Raw genomic sequence first — 22,884 nt, 5'->3', positions numbered from 1 at the left:
TTCGGAGTTGGTAGGAAATTGGTGGCGACAAGAAAAAGAGGCGTGGTTGCTCCGTTAAGCACCGTTCCCCGTCTGTACCGTGTGGGGTCGGCATGGTGTATAAGCTTCCTTTGTCTTGCAGAAGCGTTGACATAGGACAAACGGAGTGGTGTCTCAACGTTAGGCTAGGGGAACACCACAAATCCTTAAGAGAACAGTCTGGGAATCTTCCGGAGCATTGCCGCACTTGTAGCATTAAAGAGGACCAGTTCAGTTCAGTCGTTCAGTCGTGTCCGACTCTTCGTGACCCTATAGACCATGTCACGCCACGCTTTCCGGTCTCTCACTATCTTCCTAACATCACATAAATTCATCTGCAGTGCCTCGAGGATGCCATCTAATCATCGCATTCGCTGCCTCTCCTTCTCCGGCGACCCTCAACCTTTCCCAACATCAAATCTTTCTCCAGTGACTCCTCTCTTCTCATCAGATGACCAAAGTAAATGAGTTTAACTTTAGAATTTGACTCTCCAATGAGCAGTCAGGGTTTATGGTCGACAATATCGACTGATTTGATCTTCTGGCAGTCTAAGGAACTCTCAAGAGTCTCTGCCAGCCCCACAATTCAAACGCGTCAATTCTTCGGCGGTCAGCCTTCTTCACAGTACAACTCTCGCATCCATACATCACAACTGGAAAGACCATAGCACGAGTTATACGGATCTTGGTTGACAGACTAATGTCTCTGCTCTTTACTAGGTGGTCAAGGCTAACCATGGCTCTCTTTCCCAGAAGCAGGCATCTCCTAATTTTATGGCTGCAGTCTTCTTCCGGGGTAATCTTGGAGCCCAAGAAGAGAAAATCTGTCACAGCTTCCACTTCTTGTCCCTTGATGCTCCAGGACTTGATAGGGCAATACGCCATGATCTTTGTCTTTTTAATGTTCAGCTTAAGCCCAAACTTCTCACTCTCTTCTTGTATGCGCATCAGAAGTCTCTTGAGTTCCACTTCACTTTCTGCCATTAATGTGGTATCATCCGCATACCTAAGGTTGTTGATATGTTTTCCAGCAATCTTCACTCCAGCTGAAGACTCATCCAGACCTGCCTTCCTCATGATGCACTCTGCATATAGGTTAAATAGGCAGGGCGACAGTATGCAGCCTTGTCTCACTCCTTTCTCAATCGGAAACCAATCAGTAAGACCATGCCCAGTTCTGACTGTGGCCTCTTGCCCTTCATACAGGTTCCTGAGGAGACAGATGAGGTGAATTGGAACTCCCATCTCTTGGAGAGCTTGCCACAATCTGCTGTGATCTACGCAGTCAAACGCTTTCGCATAATGAATAAAGCAGAAGTAGATGGGTTTCTGGAACTCTCTTGCTTTTTCCATGATCCAGCGAAGGTTGGCAATTTGGTCTCTAGTGCCCCTGCCCTTATGAAACCCAGCTTGCACGTCTGGAAGCTCCCGATCCACATACTGCTGCAGCTTACCTTAGAGGATTTTCAACATCACCTTGCTAGCATGCGAAATAAGCGCGATTGTGCGGTAGTTGGAACAATCTTTGGCACTGCCTTTCTTTGGAATGGGGATGTAAACTGATCTCTTCCAATCCTGTGGCCACTGCAGGGTGTTCTAAATCTTCTGACATAATGAATGCAGAATGTTAACAGCGTCGTGGTTGAGGTTTTGAAGCAACTCAGCTGGAATACCATCAATTCCGCTAGCTTTGTTCTTAGCAAGGCTGGCTAAGGCCCATTCAACTTCACTCTTCAGGATGCCCGGCTCGAGATCAGTAAACATAAGGACCATAAGGGGAAACAAAAGTGCACGCCACTTTTTTCTATGGTCACCGTTCTTTTTAGACTTCGTGACAAGCTGGTTCGTGAAATTAAGAGGCTTATCATATTAAAAAATGTCAAACTTTGTGTCAGCGAGCCGTCGGTTAACTTGGTAGGTTGTGAATTTGATTTCTTAGCCTCTACTTTACATTGACTTTACTTATCTACTTAGCTGTATCTTCCCTTTTCTTCCCTCCGCAGCAATGAGTGGCACGTGTTACTGTGTGTTGCTGCCTATGTTATGACCTAGCTTCCCATTTAGGAGGCTGCTTCTCTCTCTTCTTTTTTTTTTCTTTTTGTTTTTTCTGTCTTTTTTTCAAGTGACGTGTATTTATTGTATGCTTCAGCAATAAACCCTGCAGTTGAGAGTTAATGCTTGTCCGTGTCTTCCTTCTGTCCTTCGTGTACCTTTTCGCGCTATTTTCCATCATGAACGTTAACCAACTCGCCCAACTTTCGGCATTACTTAGCATGGTTTAGCTTTAGTTAAATCTGGTAGGTTGCGTAAGCAATACTGCATTAAATTTATAATTGCAATAACGTTTTTCATCCATTCAAAATTTTTAGGCTCGTTGCTTCCTGGCTGCAGCAAGCTGACGTACCTCTTTTTCTGTTTATCAGACAGGATGTCGAATGGTCAGGCAAAGCGAGCAAACACACATTTTCTAAAGCCAGTTACCACCTCCTCTCCACATTCTGAAACATCCTGCATGAGCGCAGTGCCTTCCCTTCAGCGACGCCAGCACCTCCACTCTGCAGTGTCTCAGCTGTAGCGGCGGCACGGCTTGGCTACCGACCTGGTTTACCAAACGGCTTGAAGAGAGGCCCCATCTGCAGTCGCTCTTGTTGCTATGGTAACGACGCGCCATCTGCGGCGTGGCATAGCTACCGACCGGGTTTACCCGATGGTTTGGAGAAGGGCCTCGTCTGCGGTTGCTCTGAATTTGAAATGTGGGTTCTGGCTGGGTTCACGTGACAGGCTGAAACCTGGCGTAGTATTGCTTACTCAATAAAAAGTGCAGAAAAACGTGCCGCATGAAACGAATTCGAACTGCCTTCTCGGCATTTGAAAAAGCAGCATTGATTCATCGCACTACAGAAGCAGCAGGAGCAGTGGGCTTTAATTGTGCTGTTCTTCGTTTTAACAATGTTTCTGCTATTTGTTGCTAGTTGACCCTGCTCAGAGGACCCTACCATTGAGAAAATCCAATCACACCTTGCCCTATGTTAAAATAATTGCACCTTTAGAATCAGCATATCAAGGTACACAAAATGCGAAAATTTGGTTCAGATCTGTTTATAAATAAGAAAGTTTCCAGCAAGTGTATCATCCCCCCTCAAAGGCCCACTGTCCACCCTCTGGTCAAAAGTATTCTTCCCTGACTTCGCCACCAAAATGCAAAGCCGCAAAATGTTTTTGAAAAGAGTAACTAATAACGCAGTTACAGGCACTGCAATCACCCAATTCTGTTGTGTTTCTCTCCTCCCGTTCCCTCGCAAAGGTTTTTCACTTTTCTGCCCGGTCGTCTAGCCTCCGCAAGAAAAATTTCCCTTCTTCCTCCACGTTTGGTGGGAGGTGGGCTGTGGCACTCTGCAGGCACGGAAAATAAAAACGGGCAAGGGAGCGCGCCGCTGAATTCAGTCTGGCCGTGGAGAGGGAAAAGCATGTAGCGAGCGGTGGACACCCATCCTTCACTCTCAGACAGCGAGACAGACCAGTGGACATTGTTTTCGACTAAGATGTCATAGCTGCAGCTCGACAGGCCAGTGCAGGGAACGGGCAAGCTGGCTTCCCAAAAGAGAACATGATAGAGCTTTGATTTGTATTTTCATTGCTTTGTGGTGTGCATGTCGCTGTAGCATTTTGCACAGAATATCTCCGGTACCTGATCGAAACACTGGGCTCCTTTGCTTAAAAGGTCCTTCCCTAGACAGTGGCCTTTTAAGACCCCCAATATGCACGGACAAACCTAGACCATCATGTCATAAAGTAGCCACATCCAGCTCATCACAGCTCGTTAGTAGAAGCCATAATAAAGAACAAATTTTCCTTTAGTGTAAGTTCAGGACTGGGATTATTTCTTCTTTTTATTTATGTTGAGTGCTTCTAAACTTTCTTTGGTTAAACTGCATAACCCTTTGAGTGTTTTTTACTGTACGGATACTGTGGTCGAATTTCGTCCCATAAGGCTTCTGTCGTATGCATACTGCAGTGAGCGTGCATCTGAAATTTTGCACTTTTCTGAAGAGATGTGCATACTGGGAGGTGCTGCCATCTTCTAGAACACAAAAAATTCATAAAAAATTGTCTGTGCACAGTGTTGCAGAGGAAAAGAAAACTGACCATGACCATTGTGTTGCATGCTGTTTACAGTTGCACACTCTTGCGGTTTCAGTTTCCCTGTATGGTCGCAATGACGACATAAAATTTGATCTCCACATTTGTTGACACACTAGCGGGAGGCCCATGAAGAAATTCTAGGACTTACAAGAAGTGTTACAAAATTGTTCACACTATCATCTTGCAGCAAAAAAATTATATTGTGACCTTTGGTGCTACGCACGATTTGTAGCAACTCGCCCTAATAGTTTTGTTTCCTCTACGTGATTGCAAGAAAGCATGAAATCGATCTATCTTGCTGGGATGCTAGCGGAGGCCTATATAGGCTGTTTTTTACCTTTATTGGTGCTCTCTCAGTTTATTGACACTAATGAAGTGCATTGCTCCCCTGTTTAGTTAGATTAATTGATGCTATGACTGTAATACTTTCATTTTTTGCCTATTTATCTAGGCTTTAACAGCTTTGTTTAAAATCGGCAAAAAATATGGCACTGGAGGTAAATTTGTGACTGTCAATGGGTTAAATTCTCAAGTAGCTCTTTTATCATCAGCCTGACTACAGCCACTACAGTAAAAAGGCCTTCCCCATATCCTTCCAAGCACTTCACTTCTGTGCCAGCTGCAACCACCTAATCCCTGCGAATTTAGTCTCATCTAGCTACCTAACTTTCTTCTGGCATTTGTTTTTGGCAAACATCAGTTATCTTGCCATTGTGTTACATGCCCTGCCTTTGTCCTTTCCTTTTTGATTTTGACCTGAATGTCAGTAACTCATGTTTGTTCCCTGACCCACTCTGCATCTTTTTTTCAGTTTTAGACCTATCATGTTCATGTCTCTTCATTGTTCTAGATTTAAGTTAGACCCTTTCCACAGTTTCCACGCTTCTCCCCCATAAGTGAGTACCTATAAGTTGTATGCTTTCTTATGAGGGATGCTGGTAAACTGCTAGTCATGATTTTGGTGGAATTGCCAAATGGGCTGTACCTCTGTCTTGTTCTGTACATTTCACTCCTTTGCTCCAGATCTGTGCCCATGAGCTGCCCTAAGTAAATGCATTCTCTTACCACTTCCAGTGCCTGACTACCTGTAGTAAACTGCGGTTCTTTTAAAATCAAGGTGTTGAACACTAGTTCTCTGCAAATTTTACCCCCACTATCTTGCCTTTTTTTGTCATGGTAATTTATCATACTCTGCAATTCACTCGAATTTCATCAGGGAATCTGATATTAAGAAAATTTACACTCCTTGCTGTTTCTAATCTGGATCTCTGAATACTTCCTGTAAGCAAGTAGTGAAATAGCACTGAACTAATCATTTCTCCTTACTTGCACCCTTCCTTACATGGATTTTATTACTTTATCAAAGACTGGTTGCTGCTCAGCGACTATAAATATCTTCTAGTGCTTTCACTTGTGGCTCATCTACAACCTAGTTTTACACTGACTTCTTAACTGCTGTGGTTTCAACTGAGACAATTGCTTTCTTATAATATAGTAGAAGCTTGTTAATTCAAACTTCATGGGACGGAAAAAAAAAGGTATAATTTTCGAACAGTCTCAAAATTTGACAACAGCCATTGCATTATGGTAAATTTACCATGTTTATTTGTATAATGAACCCACCCTTCACATTTACTGCTGAGAATGTGAAAAAGAAAGTGTTAGTAGGATGTTCCTCAGTTTTACATCATCACAGCCCACACTAAGTTTCTGGGCTGGGCATCAAGATGCTGAATAGCACAGCATGTTAATTTTTTTCCTTAGCTTTATCAGTGAGCATGGGGGGTCCAGTTGTGCAAGCTTGGCTTTCAGTATGTTTGCTTTACTCTGCCACAATTGGGGCCAGCACCTTCCACTGCCACAAAACCATTGGTGAAGGCATGATAGCAACAGCCTTTTAGAGTGAATGATAGTAAAAATTCAACATTATGATCGCAGATGACTGCATGCTTTTATTGATGATTGATGATTAGAAGGATGGACAACTTGCAAAAAAAAACTTGCAACAGTCTGATAGACGAAGTCCATGAGTGTTAGCTCATGGGTTCTTTAGTGATTATAGCATGACTTGAATCATGGCTCTGTGTATGTTTGACATTCCTTTATTTATCTTTTTTGCATCATCTTGAACACACAATTGCATCAGTTTTCTAAATACTACAATCCTCACTTTCAACGCTCGGCATCAGGTCACGATCTATGGGACATTAGAAGAACCTAGGTTTTGCCACTCCCTAATCTATCAGAGTTATCGTTCATCACAACTTCATTTGGCGTAGATCTCACCGTGACAAATCGTTTGGTACCACCTACAAGTATGTACCGCTAGTGGTTCCTGAGATACATACTCCCCCCTCAATGCGAATTTGACCATTCTGCACCTCTAAAGGTCGAAGGTGTGACAACTGCATCACTTAAGAGTAGATATAGACTACAAATTTTACACATATGAACCAAACTGATTGTCAATACAAAAATATCTGAGGGTCATTTTCGGTTCTTGACACTTGAAATGACGTGTCCTGAAGAAACTCAGAAAAAATTTATTTTTCTATGGTTTTTGCAATGTCCCCATTTGGGGACAGGGAGCCTCAATACAGAAAAAGCATTGCATGCTATAAGCAGAATGTTCAACAGTGTCCTTAACAAGATATCGGGCACAAAAGATGTTTACAGATTATTACTTGATTTCTTAATTAAATCAATCACTTTAGATTATACCTACTGTGAAAATGGTAAAAGCAGTTGCTCTTAGTCGGCATGCTGAAAACGATGTCACTTTTGGCAGCTAATCTGACACTTACTTTGCATCCTTCAGGGCAGCAGCACTGTAAATTTGATGTGTTGACATGCTGCAGCCAGTGGTTGTAGCCGTCTTATCTGGTGACAGCGGTCAGTTGCATATCCGGTCTAGCCTTCATTGCAACAGAATCTGGATACTCACTACTTGGCTGACAGTGCCATTTTTGAGGGGTTCTGCTGCATGTGATTAGGCTGTTCACATCAGTTTTGAAAGCTGTCATGTCCAAAATAATTCCCTATACGAACTTCTCAGCCTTTTCATTTCAAAGTATACTCCATCCAGATGTTGCACAGTGCAAAAGATTGAAAGTGAGGAATTATCCTTGCCAGACACTTTCTGGTTCTTGACCTAAGATGGTACAGTGCTATAAGGAAGTTAAGTTTGTCAGCTTGTTGAGTTTGGCAAGTTTTGAAACATCCAAAATGGCACTTTTATTACTTTTTTGTACAGTAGGGTGCATAAGTAAGAAAGTGATGCTGAACATTCAGAAAAGGACTGCTGGCAGAGGTGGCATTGAAGCACCCTGTCCCCGATCAGAGATGCTAACATTCAGAAGTGCATGCAAGGCTGAATATGCTAGTCACAAAATTGACAGCAATTATTCCCAGTAAGGAGCTCTTCCTCCGATAAAAAGATATGCTAATGTTTTGGTCAGCATAGATTTTTAACAGTTCAACATCACAAAAAGAAGCAATTGCTGTTAGCTCTGTAGAAGGTAGCCTTGTCCATGTTTGCTGTGCTTTTCAGGCAGGATTTTTTTTGGGCCAGTTGTCCAATAAAGTGGCTCAGGGCACATGTTTTGAAACATTCAAAATGGCATTTTAAAGTGCCTTTTTACACAGCAGGCTGCACAAAGTTTGCATTCCCATACAGGGACACGGTGCCTGAAGGGGATATACATACCTCTGCAAGGGCGTGCTTCAGGGGTCGGCAAGCCATACCACAGAGTGGTTTTCAGTGCTGGTAGCTTTGGCAGTGGGCACTATGGCATAGGGACACATAAGCATCTCTTGTGGTACCGCTTTGCAGCTCCAAGGTGCCGTTGCTTTATTGATTTACAGTGGAATCAAAATCACACATTTCAGCAAAGCAGCAAAAACCTTAAAATTAACAGGGTTTGTGCAGGCCCCCCGCTTCAAATTGCACAGGTGAATTTATGGCAGAAATTATGGAACCATAGAAATTCTAGCTATCTGGGATTTGAAATTAAGCATGTTGAATTATCAAGGTATCACTTTATCTGGAGACCTCCGCAGCTACATCCTTCATTGCAGTTGCTTTAGGGCATTAAACTCCATATACCCTACTAATAACAAATACCAGAGTGCTCATTGTATACATTACCACTTGAAATTGTGCATTTGTCATTTTGATATGAAACTAGAACTCCCATTATAATAGAGATTGAAGCATCTAACTCTTGTTATTACATTTCTTTATCCAATTGTTCACTCACAAAAGTATATACGGTGTAAGTGTCCCCTCTCCCCTCCTTTTTTTTTGAAGTGTACCAGTAAGATGACTAAAATTCAAAAAATGGGTTTCCTTGGTCACTTGTAATAACAGGGTAGGGAGTTGCATTGCTCTCATGCCTAGTGTTATGACACTCATAGAGTTTCTGCTGCTTGCACCATGTGTTACAGAGTGAGCCAGCAGTACTGGATGGCCGCTTCTTCTCACCCCAAGTCAGGGCTCGTTTCTTCTGGGGAAACGTTCCTGGCATGCACGCGTGAGTACCTCAAGGAGTTTTCCTGTGCATGCTCCTTCCAAACACAAAGAAAACATGCATGTCAAGAGCTCCCAGTTCAGACTCCTTTCAACCATATTGTTGACTGACCTATCAAGCTAAGAAAATGCAAGTATTGTTTGCAGAGAACCAGTGATGAGGTCAGGAAATTCAGATTGCTTTTGTGGTCTCATTGACTGGGCTAGGTGAAGGCCATTGGCTGTGGCTTTTCTGCAGAATAGCCATGGTTTAGACAGATAAATCCCAGCCTAGCAAATTACAATGGTGGGAATGCTGTACCAGTATACAGCAAAGGTTCATTATATCAAACTTGATGAGACCAGGAAAGTTTTACTTATCCAACTTTTGAATTATCAAATGGCCTTGAAACTACATACAAGAACCATTTACACTACAGTAAATTTACTGTATTCCCAGACAGCACTAAGCCATCCTAAAAATGTCCTCAGGACATCTCTGGGGAGGTTCCATGGTCCTCATGATGTCCTTCAATGATCCTCAAAAGTTCACAAGTCCTACTGTCCGGCCTTAGGACATCCAGAGATCATCCTCAGGATAGCACGAAGGACTTCTTCAGGGCATTTTCAGGACTTGGCTCTGAACCTAGGACATACTGTGAGCGTCCTGAGAAGTGGCAATGGTGACTAATTTTGTACATTTCCAGTACATTAAGCAGAGGGCTTAAATACACTCGTTGCTCAGTGGTGTGCATTACACCTGTCCTGTGAGGTGCACATTCACACCCGCGTTGGAATACTGGTGACATAATGGTAATGTAAAAAGGACACAAGCAATTCACCAGTACAATTTGACAGAGCATAAAAATGCAAGCAAAAACAAGAGCACATACTGCAAAATACTTTATTTTCCCATTTTAGTACATGATCATTATTGCAGGGTCTTGCAAATCTTCGGAGGCATCAGATTCTAGGGCTGGTCCAGAAAAAAAAATTCTGCTAAAGGCATTGCATGTTGAAGCCAACACTATGCACTTACACCTCGTTTAATCCTACTGCCACTGCCTCAAGCAAGTAAAGTTTCTTGACGAGACATGTACAGGGTATTTCAGTGACCATATTGAACGATTGTTTGAAATAGGTACAAATATAAAAATATCAGAAATGCTTAGCAGTGATAGACCTACTATACTGTAAAAACTCACTTGCCTACCTTTCGATTATCATTATTATTTCCACTACTATTATTATAATCACTATTATTACGAACCAGTAGGCAAGACAATGTGATATTAGTTTCTGAAATGAGAAAAATCTTGTTTTCTAGACCAATGCAGAACGGGGAAATGTGGCACTCATTTTGCACAAAACTATAGCTGAGTTCAATTGACATTGAGGAAGCTCTGGGGAAATGTAACATTCCTATCCACTTTGAGCAGCAAGCACTAGTGTGCCATGTCTCATTCCTAAATGCTTTTGCTTATGTTACTAGATGCAAAGAAAGGGGTAGCCATTGTCAACAACTTGGTAATTATTTTTTAGTGACAGAGCAGAAAACATTTATGGGGGCTCAAATCGGTTAAGCCTGGATATGCGTAGCAAAAGCTACCAAACAGATTGTTCAAAACAGAAGGAGCAGTTCAACCTGTGTTCTTGGCATCTTCTGAATCATCTTGCTCTGAGCAGCTTCTGCTGCTCCCTTCTCTCTCTCTCTCTCTCCGTCTTACTCGAAATGCACTGCTGACTAGCCTACTGTAACTTTTGCTACAAAAAGTGTGTGACATTGCACATAAAACAAGCAGTACAAGTTTGGCCCCTTAGTCATTGAAACACATCATCAGCAAACTTGCCATTACATAGAGGGTTTTACGCATCTATTGCACTCGGACTCCATATTTTCTCATACTGCACGATTTTAGAAAAGGAGTTTTTCTCAATTTGAAAACATGATGTGGCACTGTCTTACCAACTGTTTAGAATACCCCACTTATCTTAACCATCTGTTATATTAAAAAGTTATTTTGTGTGTTATGGCAAATTTGACATATTATTAAAATATTCCGTAAAGTACATCCACTGGGGTTCAAAGCTTCTGTAAACTTCTTTTTCATTTTAGAAATAAACATTATTAGGAATATATGAAAAAGTGTTCACTGTAGCACATAATACAATAGTCTTAATAGAGCACTGCATGTGGAAAGTGAAACAATAGGTTAGGTAAGAGGGCTGAAACTTCAGAAAAGTCAGAATGTTTTCACTTCAGTGCATACATATTACATCTGAGCTTCCATTGGACAGCACTAATAATGTGTAGTACAGTGTACTAGAAGAGGTAATGTAGCAGCTGGGAGAGACTTCCCATGGGGGAGGTGCTTTTTTGCCAATAGTAAACATAGTAGTCGCACTGCTTTCACCTACTTTTGATTTGTTGCTATTAAGTTTGTCCGCAAACAGAATAAACAGCTTGAATTACGCTGGTTTTCTGGTCAATAAAACGAAATATTTTTTTTTGGTAGTGCAGCCAGTATCTGAAAGAAAGCAAAACAATGTGATCCCAAAAACGCTTCTGCAATCCACTGCTTCCTGGCAGCTCAACGCATGCAACCTCTTGATACGGGGCTAAAACTGGCAAGGATTCTAGGGACATGCGAAGACTTCCATCAGCTACATTGTTCATTCTAGTTCATTGCTGTCATATGAAGAGAATCAGCATTTAAGAGAATCCCTTTCATTCACACCCTGGGTTGAAATACATATGAATGAAGCCACCAGTCACCAAAACGTAGGAAAGAATTTGATTTTTCTTATAATTTGGTGTTCATTGGAAATTATTCCTGTAATTGTTTTGCGAATTAAGGATACTTGATTAGGTGGTGGTGGTAGTAGTTATTTATTGTATATAGAAAAGGAAAGAAAAGATGTTTGCGAGCCCCGGTATCTGCTATCTGATATCTGAAGCACCTGAATTGGGGCAGTGGAAATAAAGGGATAGCGAGGAAAAGGTAGAGGAAATCAAAGAGGTGAGTGATAGGGAGGAAGAAAAGGGTAGGTAAAAATAGAAAATATATACACTATGGTACAGTATACTGTAGTTTGCTTGAGGCCCACCCGCAAATGTCTTAGGTCACTGAGCACTTGGCACATCGGGCGGGCCTCCGCAATAGCTCTGCATCCAGGCAACTGTTCACAACACACGCACTGGCACACTGTACAAAACACTGGCGGCTGTCATGGGCGATCGGCCGTTATTGTGCGAAATAGCACATGCGGAGCGTTCAGTCACAGCACGCACTATCTGGCGAGGTGAAATAGGCAGGTCATCAAGCCCGCCTGTTCGATATACTCACACAGGCTCACGTGTGTTCGCTCGCGGACGCGTGCACTGCCCGGCGGCCACAGAAGCACAGCTACGCTGTCCGGGATTACCCCTTACGCTCTGTAAGCCACCAGCAACTCACGTCGTGGAGTTCGGCTAGCGTGGCGCAGTGCAGTAGAAAAGGTTCGAGAGTTTCTACCGCGCCGCAGCCGTCACACACGTCACTGGTGGCAAGTCCGTGGTGCATCCATCGTTCTCCAGGCAACGCACATCCAATGCGTGCACGGAGGATCATTGCGCGGTGGAGCCGAGTCAGCGAGCGGCCGCTGATGCACGTCCTCCAAAGCAAGTTGCTCGTCGCTAGGAGGGAGTTCATGTGCTGCGGTCACGAGCTTGTCGGCACGTTCGTTGCCCTCTATGCCGCAGTGCCCGGGGATCCACTGTGCCCGTATAGCGCAGCCGCACTCCGCCAAGCGCTTGAGACGCACGCGAATCTGACACAGCAGTGGAGTTCATCCCTTTCATTCACACCCTGGGTTGAAATACATATTAATGAAGCCACCAGCCACCAAAACATAGGAAAGAATTTGATTTTTCTTATAATTTTGTGTTCATTGGGAATTATTCCTGTAATCGTTTTGCAAATTAAGGATACTTGATTACAAAGCAGCTAATAAAATGTAGATCACATATCCCCACAATTTTATTGTGCTTTTGCACTTTGTGCACCATGAAGTTAAGGCGATTTAGCACTCTTTTGCCTAATTAGGGCTGCTACTGCCACTTGCATTTCATTTGACACCAACCATGCTGTACAATTTTTCTTTTCATCTGCACTGGCCTCCTTGTGAGTTGTTTTTGAGCAAGTAGTACAAGCTACTTGCAATACTTGATACTTGAGGGAAACTTGATTTCTATCTTCATGGACGCTTCGCTTCGGTGCAGGGGATAACAGAACTGATCCCTAGCTGCAGCTTATGGCCCGGTCAGCGGCAAGGCCCTTGCATGGTTTCGGTTACCCCCCTTTGTGATCGCAATGGAGAAGAGCAAAACTTGATTTTTATCTTTATGGCCACTTCGGGTGCAGGGGCCACAGAAACGAATTTCCATCTTTATTGACTGGGGCTGCTGTTTATCATCAATGCTTACAAGGTATTCCTGCTCTCCTTGTGGTTTCCTGAGGTTCCTGAGTTTGCACTCTGGAGCAACGTTGACTCCAAAATAGGGTTCCTAGTATTTTTCTACAACTTTACTTTTATTGAACTTTCAAAATCCGCAACAAAGTAATTTGACCATCTGGGGGAGTTTTTTTCAAAACAAATCGACCCTAAAAGGGTTAAGCATTATTTATGTTCGGCATATTTTTAGTTCACTACAATAGTTACAATGTGAAAAAGGACAAGAGAGGAGGAAAAAAACACAGTGCTGGTTCACAGCTTGAAGCTTTTATTACCAAACCAATTGGTTTAAAACCCCCACTGGTGGCCAGGCTTAAAATGAGAGGATACAGTTCATGCATACGAAACAGTGACAAAATAGAACTGGCACCTGTCAAAGCTCACATTCAGGATAGACTCATTCTTTTTCTTGCAAAGCTATTGAAGGCATGCCAATACATTCTTCATATAGCCGTGTTATCCTCAGTGCTTCGATGGTTCCTCTTGCCAATGCATCATGGTTTCCTGGTATTACAATCCAGTCCAGAAACAGGGACTCACAATGTTTGTCTTGATCGTCACACATCTTTCTTGCAGTCTCTGCGGTGCTTTGCCACATGCCCTGTGGTGGCAACACGTGAGATGTATTTATGTTCTTTTAATCTTTCATTAAGACCGCAGTCACTTTGGTTGATGTACTTCTCTCTGCATGCAGGATACTGGTAAGGAATAATTTACTCCTTCCTGGCAAGAGACAAAACTATTAGCATGACTTTTGGAGCAAGCTTGAGGTACACTGTTCAAGGAATTCACTTTCAGGACAAGACTAGACAATCAGGTGTCGAAAAAACACCGTCCACTCCACAAGCTTTGAAATCCTTCTTATGTTGGGCGAAACCTATTACAGTTATGACACAACAACAGCCTTTCTTTTCTTTATGTCAGTATTAGTTTTTCAACTCATTGCTGTTCAACTTTTTCTACAGTTTTTCTGCCACATATACCATAACATCTGAAGGGTAACAGGTTACGTCAGGTGCCCTACTTGGTGTTGGAAGCTTTGCTCCAGTCTGTGTTCACAAGTCTTTTGTGCTGCATTATTAAAAACAGAATATACAATTGCTCTTTTCGTGAGCTTTGAATTTGCTGATGAATATGGCAGAATGGGTTTCTGATCACGGGATGCAAAACTTCAGCACATGTGGGATAAAGTGCAATGAAGTGATACCTAACACCTTATTAAATCATCAACTGCTACTTCATGTGAAACCATCGAATAGAGGCACTCTACAAACTTAGAAATGACATCTAGTCCTGTCTTGTCCAGAAAATGAATTGCTAGAATAGTGAACCTCAAGTCTGCTCGAAAATTCATGCTGTTTCGTCTCTTGCCAGGAGGTTGTTATTTATTTCTTACCAGTGTCCTGTGGGAAGAAGTACATCGGCCATACTGGGAGCTATCGTAATGAAAGACTAAAAGAACATGAATACGTCTCTTGCGTTGCCATTACAGGGCATGTGGCAAAGCCTTGTAGAGACTGCAAGAAAGATGAAAGTGAGGATGAAGATAAACATTGTGAGCCACTGTATCAGGGCTGCTCTGCGATAGAAAGATACCGTTATGTATTGGTGAAATTATCGAAGCACTGATAACAACACAGCTTCACGAGGAATGTATTAGCGTGCTTTCAATAGCTTTGTCAAAGAATGAAAGAGACTGGTACAAGTGCTGTGAATACTAGTCTTATAGGAGCGAGATAATGCTCTTGGTACGTTTCTGGCTTCTTACAATAGCGGGTGTGCAGTCTGCTTTGAACACTTTTTTGACTGTGCTTAACCACCACCTAGACAGTGTGCTCGTTATGTAGGTGTTTCTCTCGCAGCTGTGGTCTCATACGGCCAGGCCACAAAATGCTAATTTCTTATTGCGGGAACCCCCAATTGTGCGCGAAGCTTTCGCAGCTTGCACATCTCCTCTGAATGCTTCAGATCTAGCAAAATAAATGTTACAGCTAGTGTCATGCACTTCAGAAGTAACGCAGGTTGTGTTGTAAATGAGGAAGGAAAAAACAAGAAACAAAGCAAAAGCAACATAGAGCAGCCTGTAAGGTTTGATAATAAATCAAATTAAACTGTCGAATGACATTATACCTTGCATACTTCAAACGAGGCACCCAAGCTGCAGCAGCATAGCACGCAATTCCGGGTTTTCGAAATTGCCACGCATTGCCTGGTCATGTGAGGCCGCATAAGCAAGGAAAACATGGATAAACACCTACGGAGCGAGTGCTCTATATATGCAGCGATCACGCAAACTCGAAAAAGCTATCAATGCAAGCTGCACACTAGTTATTGTCCACCACTGTAAACACACCGAGGGCATCATCTCCAGTACGGATGAGTATCGCTTCACAACGCTGGCGGCAGTACAACAACGCTTTCGGCCTTTCTTGTTTCGTCTGCGGGCAGCTGTCCTGTGCGATTCTCTAATTCAAACGAAGAGGACGATGTTTCCACAAATTCTTCTTGCTCAAAATATACCAGCCAAAGCATGAGTCAACACGTCATTTGTGAATGTCTAACAGCAAAGAAATCTTTTGTCTGTTCAGGTTGAATTGAATGGTGCATGCCTGTCAGTTGCAAAGCTACATTTCCCATCATATTATGCATGTTAAACTTGTACTGCTTGTTAATTGCAACATTTTCCTTCAGAAATTGAATAACAGATTTGTCACTCGGCATCAAAAACCTCACCTTTTCCGCCGTGTGCATGCTTGGTTGGATGCAGTGGTCAGATTCATGGTCAAATTCATTGTGCTCATTACACTTCTTGACTTTGGTTTGGCTTGATTTGACTTGGCCAAGAGGCACAGAGATACTGTGATTCTACCAAACACCCTTGCCAAAAACTGTACTAAATAAAAACTTACAATGCTTCCACAAAAATGACGACGATTACGGTACTTTCTAATGCGAAATTTGAGTGCAGCTCGTCAGCTGTTCCAGCTTTTCTATAGATTTAGGCAACTAATTCGAGCAAGACATATATGTTCAATTACAGGCAGCTGGTTACGAGGAACAATGGCGACGGCGACGACGACGCGAAACCCAGGAACAGGCGCCAAAGTGCTTAATGCTGGAACGATGCCATTCGAGACATATTTTGAAAAGCGAAGTTTTTTTTTTTACTGTGGTGAACTAGGTGTATATAAGCAAGCTACATCAAAATATGATGCTTTTCTCTGTGAGTGTGTGAATTCTCGGTTACTGCACATGTTACCCTGCAGTTCGGTGTGGGCGCTTGCATTATTCATGAATTATCTTTGCAGTGTGCACCATTTGTGGTCGCGTCTTCCACTTGAGCTGTGAAGCGTGCCTTTCATAATTATTTACACGAATGTAAAAGCGAAGTGTTGGTCACTTGTTTCTGTGGACACCTGAATCGCGCCGGAAGGGGAGGAAGGAAGGTGAGAGTGAAAGTCCACTTGAGCTCTGAAGCGTGCCTTTCAAAGTTGGTTCACATGAATGGAAAGGTGCAGTATCTGTCACACTTGTTTCTGTGGACACCTGAATCGCGCCGTAAGGGAAGGAAGGAAGGCGAGAGTGAAAGTCCACTTGAGCTGTGAAACGTGCCTTTCATAATTGGTTCACATGAATGGAAAGGTGCAGTATCTGTCTCACTCGTTTTCTGTGGACACAGCAACCGCGCCGTAAGGGAAGGAAGGAAGGTGGGAGTGAAAGTGGAGCTGGTTACGAGGGACAACGCCGATGCCGCCGCGAAACCCAGGAACGGGCGCCAAAGAGCTGCGCTCTAAAATATACCTTACAAAAATAAAACTATAAACACTCCTCAGTATAGTGCACAAAGCATATTGCACCCGAGTCTCGAACGAAAATATTTCGGCTTGGAGGAGTGAAAAGAAGGGCGAAAGGGTGTGGGACCTCGGAAAGGGAGCTGCGGCACAGAAGACTGATAACAGAGCCCGATTGCTATTTCATGTAACCAGTCAACTGGCATAGGCACTTCAATGAGGTATCTGCACTGTGTGTGTGAAGTATAGTGACAAACTCAGAAAATTTACCAATGTGTACATGTCCTAATATCTTATGCGTAATTTGTGTAATGTCCTGTTTTAACATCATTTAGAAAGACAGGACAGAATTTCTTTGAAAAAAGGCGTCCTTATTACTTCTTTGAGTTGACCTTTCTAGGACCACCCACTGACCGTCATCCTGAGGATGCCCTGGAAACTGCGCCATAACTTGTGAGGACATCTGAAACTTTTGAGGACATCACCAGGATATTTGGTATTGTCTGGGTTTACTTAATGAACCCATCTGCATAATGGACATGCCACCTGCCACTCTGATGGCTAGAAAGAAGGACGACTCGCAAAATGCTCCCCAAAGCTGATGTCAGTTTTGTTTGGAAAAAGTGGGTTCATTATACGAGTAAATAAGGTATTTGAAGGGATTTGTCAGTGGGCACCTGCTTTAATTCTAGACTGTGCACACTATTGATAGTGTCCAAGCAGAAGTGCTTGGAAATGGTAAATGCCTCCCCGCCATTCTTCACGGTGTGATGCAGTAGTGGCAGTGCCGATTCACAAGCTGGTCCCACATGGCATTTGACATCCGACAGACAACCATCGGTCTGCCTGCTTTGGACATCCGCTGGTCATTCGGTTTTTGTCTCAAAGTCGTTTCTCGGACGTCCGATGCAAGACTGCAGAACAGACTCGGTTAATCCAGTGGACGTCGGAGTGCGAATATACGGACAATTCTTGGACGTTTTACAGTCACATGCATACCTGGCAAATCTGCGTGGTTTTTACATGCATTTGTTTGTGAAACGATGGCAGGACACTTGTTTTTGTTAAAAGAACTAGTTGTAAGTGAGATGAAAGTTTTATTTCACGAGTTGTACATATATAAAAAAAACTTGTTTAGTCAGATGTGCCCTTGCGGGTCAGAGCTTATCGTTACGATGAATGCCTCAGCAGCCATGATTTCGCAGCAGCCTCAGCAGTGCCGCTCGAGTCCATGGGAGTAGGCTCCTCTATGCAGCTAGAAGAAAAGCAGTTCAAAATACCACTGAGAACTCCAAATTGTTTCATCACATGAAACATTTGTACAGCGAATGATGATAATCATGGGATGAGAATGCTACTAATGTCTACAAAAATAACAGCAGTGCTGCTAGAAGCAAACAATGTGAAAGCATGCGATTTTAACCAGAGCTGTGTTCTGACTGTTGTAACTTGCAATGCTAAATGCAAATCGTAACATGTTTCTATTGGTTAATCCGCTCGCTTATTCTTGCTGAATTTTTGCAGATAATAATTAACTGTGTCATTTCTGTTACCAGTTTCAACAATTTAATTTTCTAATATGACCAGAATTAATCTGAAATATGTGTTTGCAGCATTGTCAGACGGTGACCCATATAACGAGGCTGCTTATTGGTCGTGGCAATGATGCTGCAGAAGACATGGATTTTGAAGGAATTGTGGTCGAATCAGGGAAGTACAGAATCTAAACTAGTATTACAAACAATAGAAGTTGTATGCAATATGTGTGCCAAATTTGAGCATAAATAAGCAAGCGGTTTAACCGACAAGCATTTTACGGTTCGTGTTGACCATTCGAGCAATACCAAATGAACCAAGCTCAAAATCAAATTTTGCACTGTTAATTACTAGACAGAATGAAAAGCACTTAAATAACTGATAGGTGCATGAAAAGATGTCTACTTACCAGCACCAGGCTAGAGGTTCTAGGTCGAGAATCACTCATGCTGATGTGCGAAGCGGCAACAAGAATACGGGCACTCATGCTGAGTGGCTAGCGACTATGGCTGGTGTAGGCTTAGGCTGGCTCAACCCGAGACTTTAGCCGAGCTGCCAGTAACTTATATGCAGCATGTTTCAAACTTTTTTTTTTAAACTTGAAATTAAATTTAATCTCACAGTGAATAGTATGCAGCATTTTTTATTAGAACAATCTTTTAACTTCTGCTTATTACTATTATTCATACACTTTCAGTCAGGACAAGACTGAAGTAACCTAAGAGTTTGATATATATAAACAAACATGGCAGATGAAGCACTGGTTGTGTTGGAAGCATTCGAACTCACATAACATAGTAAATCTTTGCCATGCATTCGGAGCAATGGTAAAACGAATGTGCGATTGAAGCTCATGAATTGAGGATGTTTCTTGTGCTTAGTGATATCACGATTGTAGTAAATAGGATCAGACTGCACTGAGCATGTCCAAGCAGCAGTGCAAAGAAGCTGGCACACTGCTGATCTTTGCAGAACCTTTCAGACAGCTTCCCAAATGGATACCTTTTCACGAGAAAATGCGACCATTGATAACTTAATATAAATTGCCATGATTGGCAGGGACTTATTTTTTTACTGGTACATGGATGTTATAACAAGTGCACTCAAGTTAGAAATTCTCTTTTTAATCCATCGCATTCATGAGTGTCCACCAGTGATGTCTATACATGATGTTGAGATCTCTGTCAAGACTTGTTTTTCTGAAACAATCGTTTGGATGTTGATCCAAGACAGATGACCTCATAAAACCAAATCATCCCAATTCAGATGTCTGTTTTCGGCTGTCCATTGTATCAGCTCATGTCCCAATTCGGGTGACCGTTTTTGTATGTGTTTCGTTCTTCCAGCGGATCTCCCAATCCAGTTTCAGATGTATGGGACTTTAACTGGACAATTGTTGGACATTGTTGGCCATGTGGGATGTGCCAGTTGACAGCACACATTTTGGGAGAAGTGCAAGAATGACAATAGGAGTGCATAAAACCTATACTGCTCACTGCACTGTGTAACTGCTATCGATTAGCTGGCTTATGCATGGCCAATGACTTTTTGCCATGGGCTGGCACTGGGCTCATAAAAGTGAAAGTGAAACTAAGTAGTCTGCCTGTTATTGTAGGTCAGGCTGTTTGTGTTATGTAGTTCTGGTTTGGGAAGGGCTATTGTGATGATCACTTACTGTGCTATGCAATCTTAGCCTAACTGTTACAAGGCCTGCAGCACCTGTCCAATACCATAGCCTTACATGAGTGTCAGCTGGAGCTGCACCTACAGAAATACTTATCCATATTTCCAAAGTAAAGAGCCATTAGGTCGTCACCGAGGTCATGTAGAACAGACAGCAAGCAGCTGCCTCATCTTACCTGCCCCTCCACCACCGGCTGCCCCGTCGGTCATGATGCCAGTTAGGGTTTACCTCTTGTTCCAAGGTTTTACCTTGTTTTATCTTCTATTCCCATCTTGCACATGCAGAGCCCCGTAACTATGCCACCCTATTGCGAGAGCATTTCTTTGGCCATGTGTTGGGTGCCAGGCTGCCGTGATGTTCATCTTCAAGAATTAAAGGATGAAAACAGCTGGTAAAAAGAAGGGAGAAAGATGCAAACAATGCACAGAGTTGCTGCACAAGTTGTGTTTTAAAGAGATGTTTGTACTAGGCTGACACGACATCAATGGTTGGTGGGGCAGTTGTCAGATGTCACCTAATGAGGGCTTGCTATATCAGAGAGCAAGCGAAGTATAATGTTGATAACCAGTGTATGGTGCACAGATGCACTTCTCTGGGCCATATTCTGGCTAAAATTACACAAGAAAAGGTGACATTTCAAATGTTCACATTTTGACACTCGTGATCTGTGCCCTTTTCACTAGATTCCTAATTATGGGTTGAAGCCAGCCCCCTTCTACGGCTAGTAGGCCTAGCAAGTTCGCAGGATTTGTGCGTATAATTTCAACAGTCATGGAGAGCAAATTAACAAGCTTTAGCAACTGCAAACAGTTATTGAGTGTAGTTTGGTGGAAGTGACCTGAGTGTGACATTTGCTTTATCATAGGATGCCAGTAGAGAAAATGGTAAGTGCTGATGTGAACCACTCTGTCCAGTAATATTGAAGGCTACTTCAGCTGGTAGAAATCGTCACCATTGCATTGTGGGGCAGAAATTATACTGTTTTAACCCACGTAAACAGTAGCCGAACCTACTTCTAAGCAAAGGGATTCAGACTCGGGTATTGACAGCATCAAAGAAAGCAAATACAATTAGAAGGAAGCCTGCCGGTCTTGTGCGATCTTGACAACAAAAACCCAAACATCTCTCATGCAGTATGTTGCATCATCGGCACTTCTTGTGGAGTTATCATACTGTGTAAATTCATAATGCTGCAACTGGAAAACGATGAGAAAAAAATTAAAGTGAAGTCTTGCCTGTGAATTTTCTTGCCGTGCAAATGAGTAGTATTTGTTTGTACACAGATGAAACAGCAGCAGGGATGGCGTGCAGTCATCATATTTGGCACATTCTCGGGAGAAGTTTTGCTCACATGGAAATGCTGCAGTGTGTTATATTGTCTTGAAGCATTCATTTAGCTAATACATGAGCCATTCACTGAACAAGAACCAGAAATGAATCGGGACGATGAATATTGAAAACACCCACAGGGTCTGTAGCAGATTTTCGTCACAGCTGGGGGCCAATAAAAGTGAAGATGGCAGCAGCTCTTGGTCAGTTGCAAATGAGGCATCATATCGTCATAGTGCGACAAAGAAATCGGCCCATGGCTGCCCTACCACTCTGCTCTCAGTGTTGGCTGACCTTTGGTGCACTGTCGTAATCGGCACAGTGTGACAAGCATGAAGAGCACGCAAAAAACTTGTCTGCTGATGGTCTGATAACCCAGATTGGCCTAGTGTGAATGTGCCTTAAGCAGGCTTTCTCTACCATAAAATTTCGAGCAAGAACCCCCACCCGTGAAAGCATTCCCCCTAAATTTATTACTAATTTTGGCTCTTTCTTGTCATTCTGAGAAAGTGCCCCATCTCCTGGGCTGCACATCGCCACTCCCTACCCTTGGCATGAACCTCATCCAGGGAGTAATGCCAGTCCCTATCCAGTCCTAGAATCCTATCCAATCTTAACTCTCAAAAACATCACAAAGAAAATGGCACTCATATGGTGCTGCCTTGCCTGGGCCACCACCAGAGGTGGGCACTTGGTGTCAAAAAGTCCAACCTCATCTAACCTTGATAAAAATTTTTTGACCTCAATCAACCTCAACCTCATGCACTGAGGTTGAGGTTTGCCCAGGTCAACTCACCTCAATTTTTCTGAGGCCCGCCACCGACCTCACTCAGTCTCACTTCCAACTAAAAGCGTGAGTTTGAGTTCGGTTGCTCGACCTCAAAAAGGTAAAAAGCTTTTCGACTTGAAAACTCTAATTATAAAATGTCCTGTTGCAAATTCTGTGTGGTGACACGTCAGAATTATGATATAAACTGTAAATAATGCTGATGACATGAGGCTTACTATTAAAGTAAAGAAAGAAAATGGACCTTTGCTGGCAGACCTACTGATTTATAACAGTTTGACTTTATAATGGCAGTATAAGACCTGTCTCATGCGTTAGGAGATTCGGGGAGGTCGTCGTTCGGTAAGGCCGGCATGAGTAACTGTCACAGTTAACTCAGCCTACAACGACCTGCGTCTGTTCTAAAGAGGAACTCGGTGCCCAATGAAACTTGGTGTTCGTTTGCAAGACTGCCAGGACCCACTTTCCCAACTCTACACAGGACATTTCCTGCCGGTCTTCCCGGAAGGAGTGTTGCTGCCGTAAAATTGAGCTTTTGTGACAGATACTGAGCCTTTCCTCTGCTGTGAACCAATTATATATATATATATATATA

At 42.8% G+C, this 22,884-nt stretch overlaps 1 protein-coding gene across 1 annotated transcript in view; it reads left to right on the top strand.

Moving 5' to 3' along the window:
- LOC146172501 (DNA (cytosine-5)-methyltransferase 3A-like) overlaps positions 1-22,884 on the top strand; it is a 292,512-nt gene that overhangs the window by 210,002 nt on the left and 59,626 nt on the right. The window contains exon 15 of the mRNA XM_084585778.1: positions 8,608-8,693. Coding sequence (XP_084441904.1) covers positions 8,608-8,693 — 86 coding nt within the window. The remainder of the gene's footprint in view (positions 1-8,607; positions 8,694-22,884) is intronic.

This window comes from Amblyomma maculatum, unplaced genomic scaffold (assembly GCF_055883805.1).
Source record: "Amblyomma maculatum isolate TAMU_Amacu unplaced genomic scaffold, ASM5588380v1 scaffold_13, whole genome shotgun sequence".
Taxonomy (NCBI): Eukaryota; Metazoa; Arthropoda; class Arachnida; order Ixodida; family Ixodidae; genus Amblyomma; species Amblyomma maculatum.
This window is presented reverse-complemented; position numbering and strand designations above follow the sequence as displayed.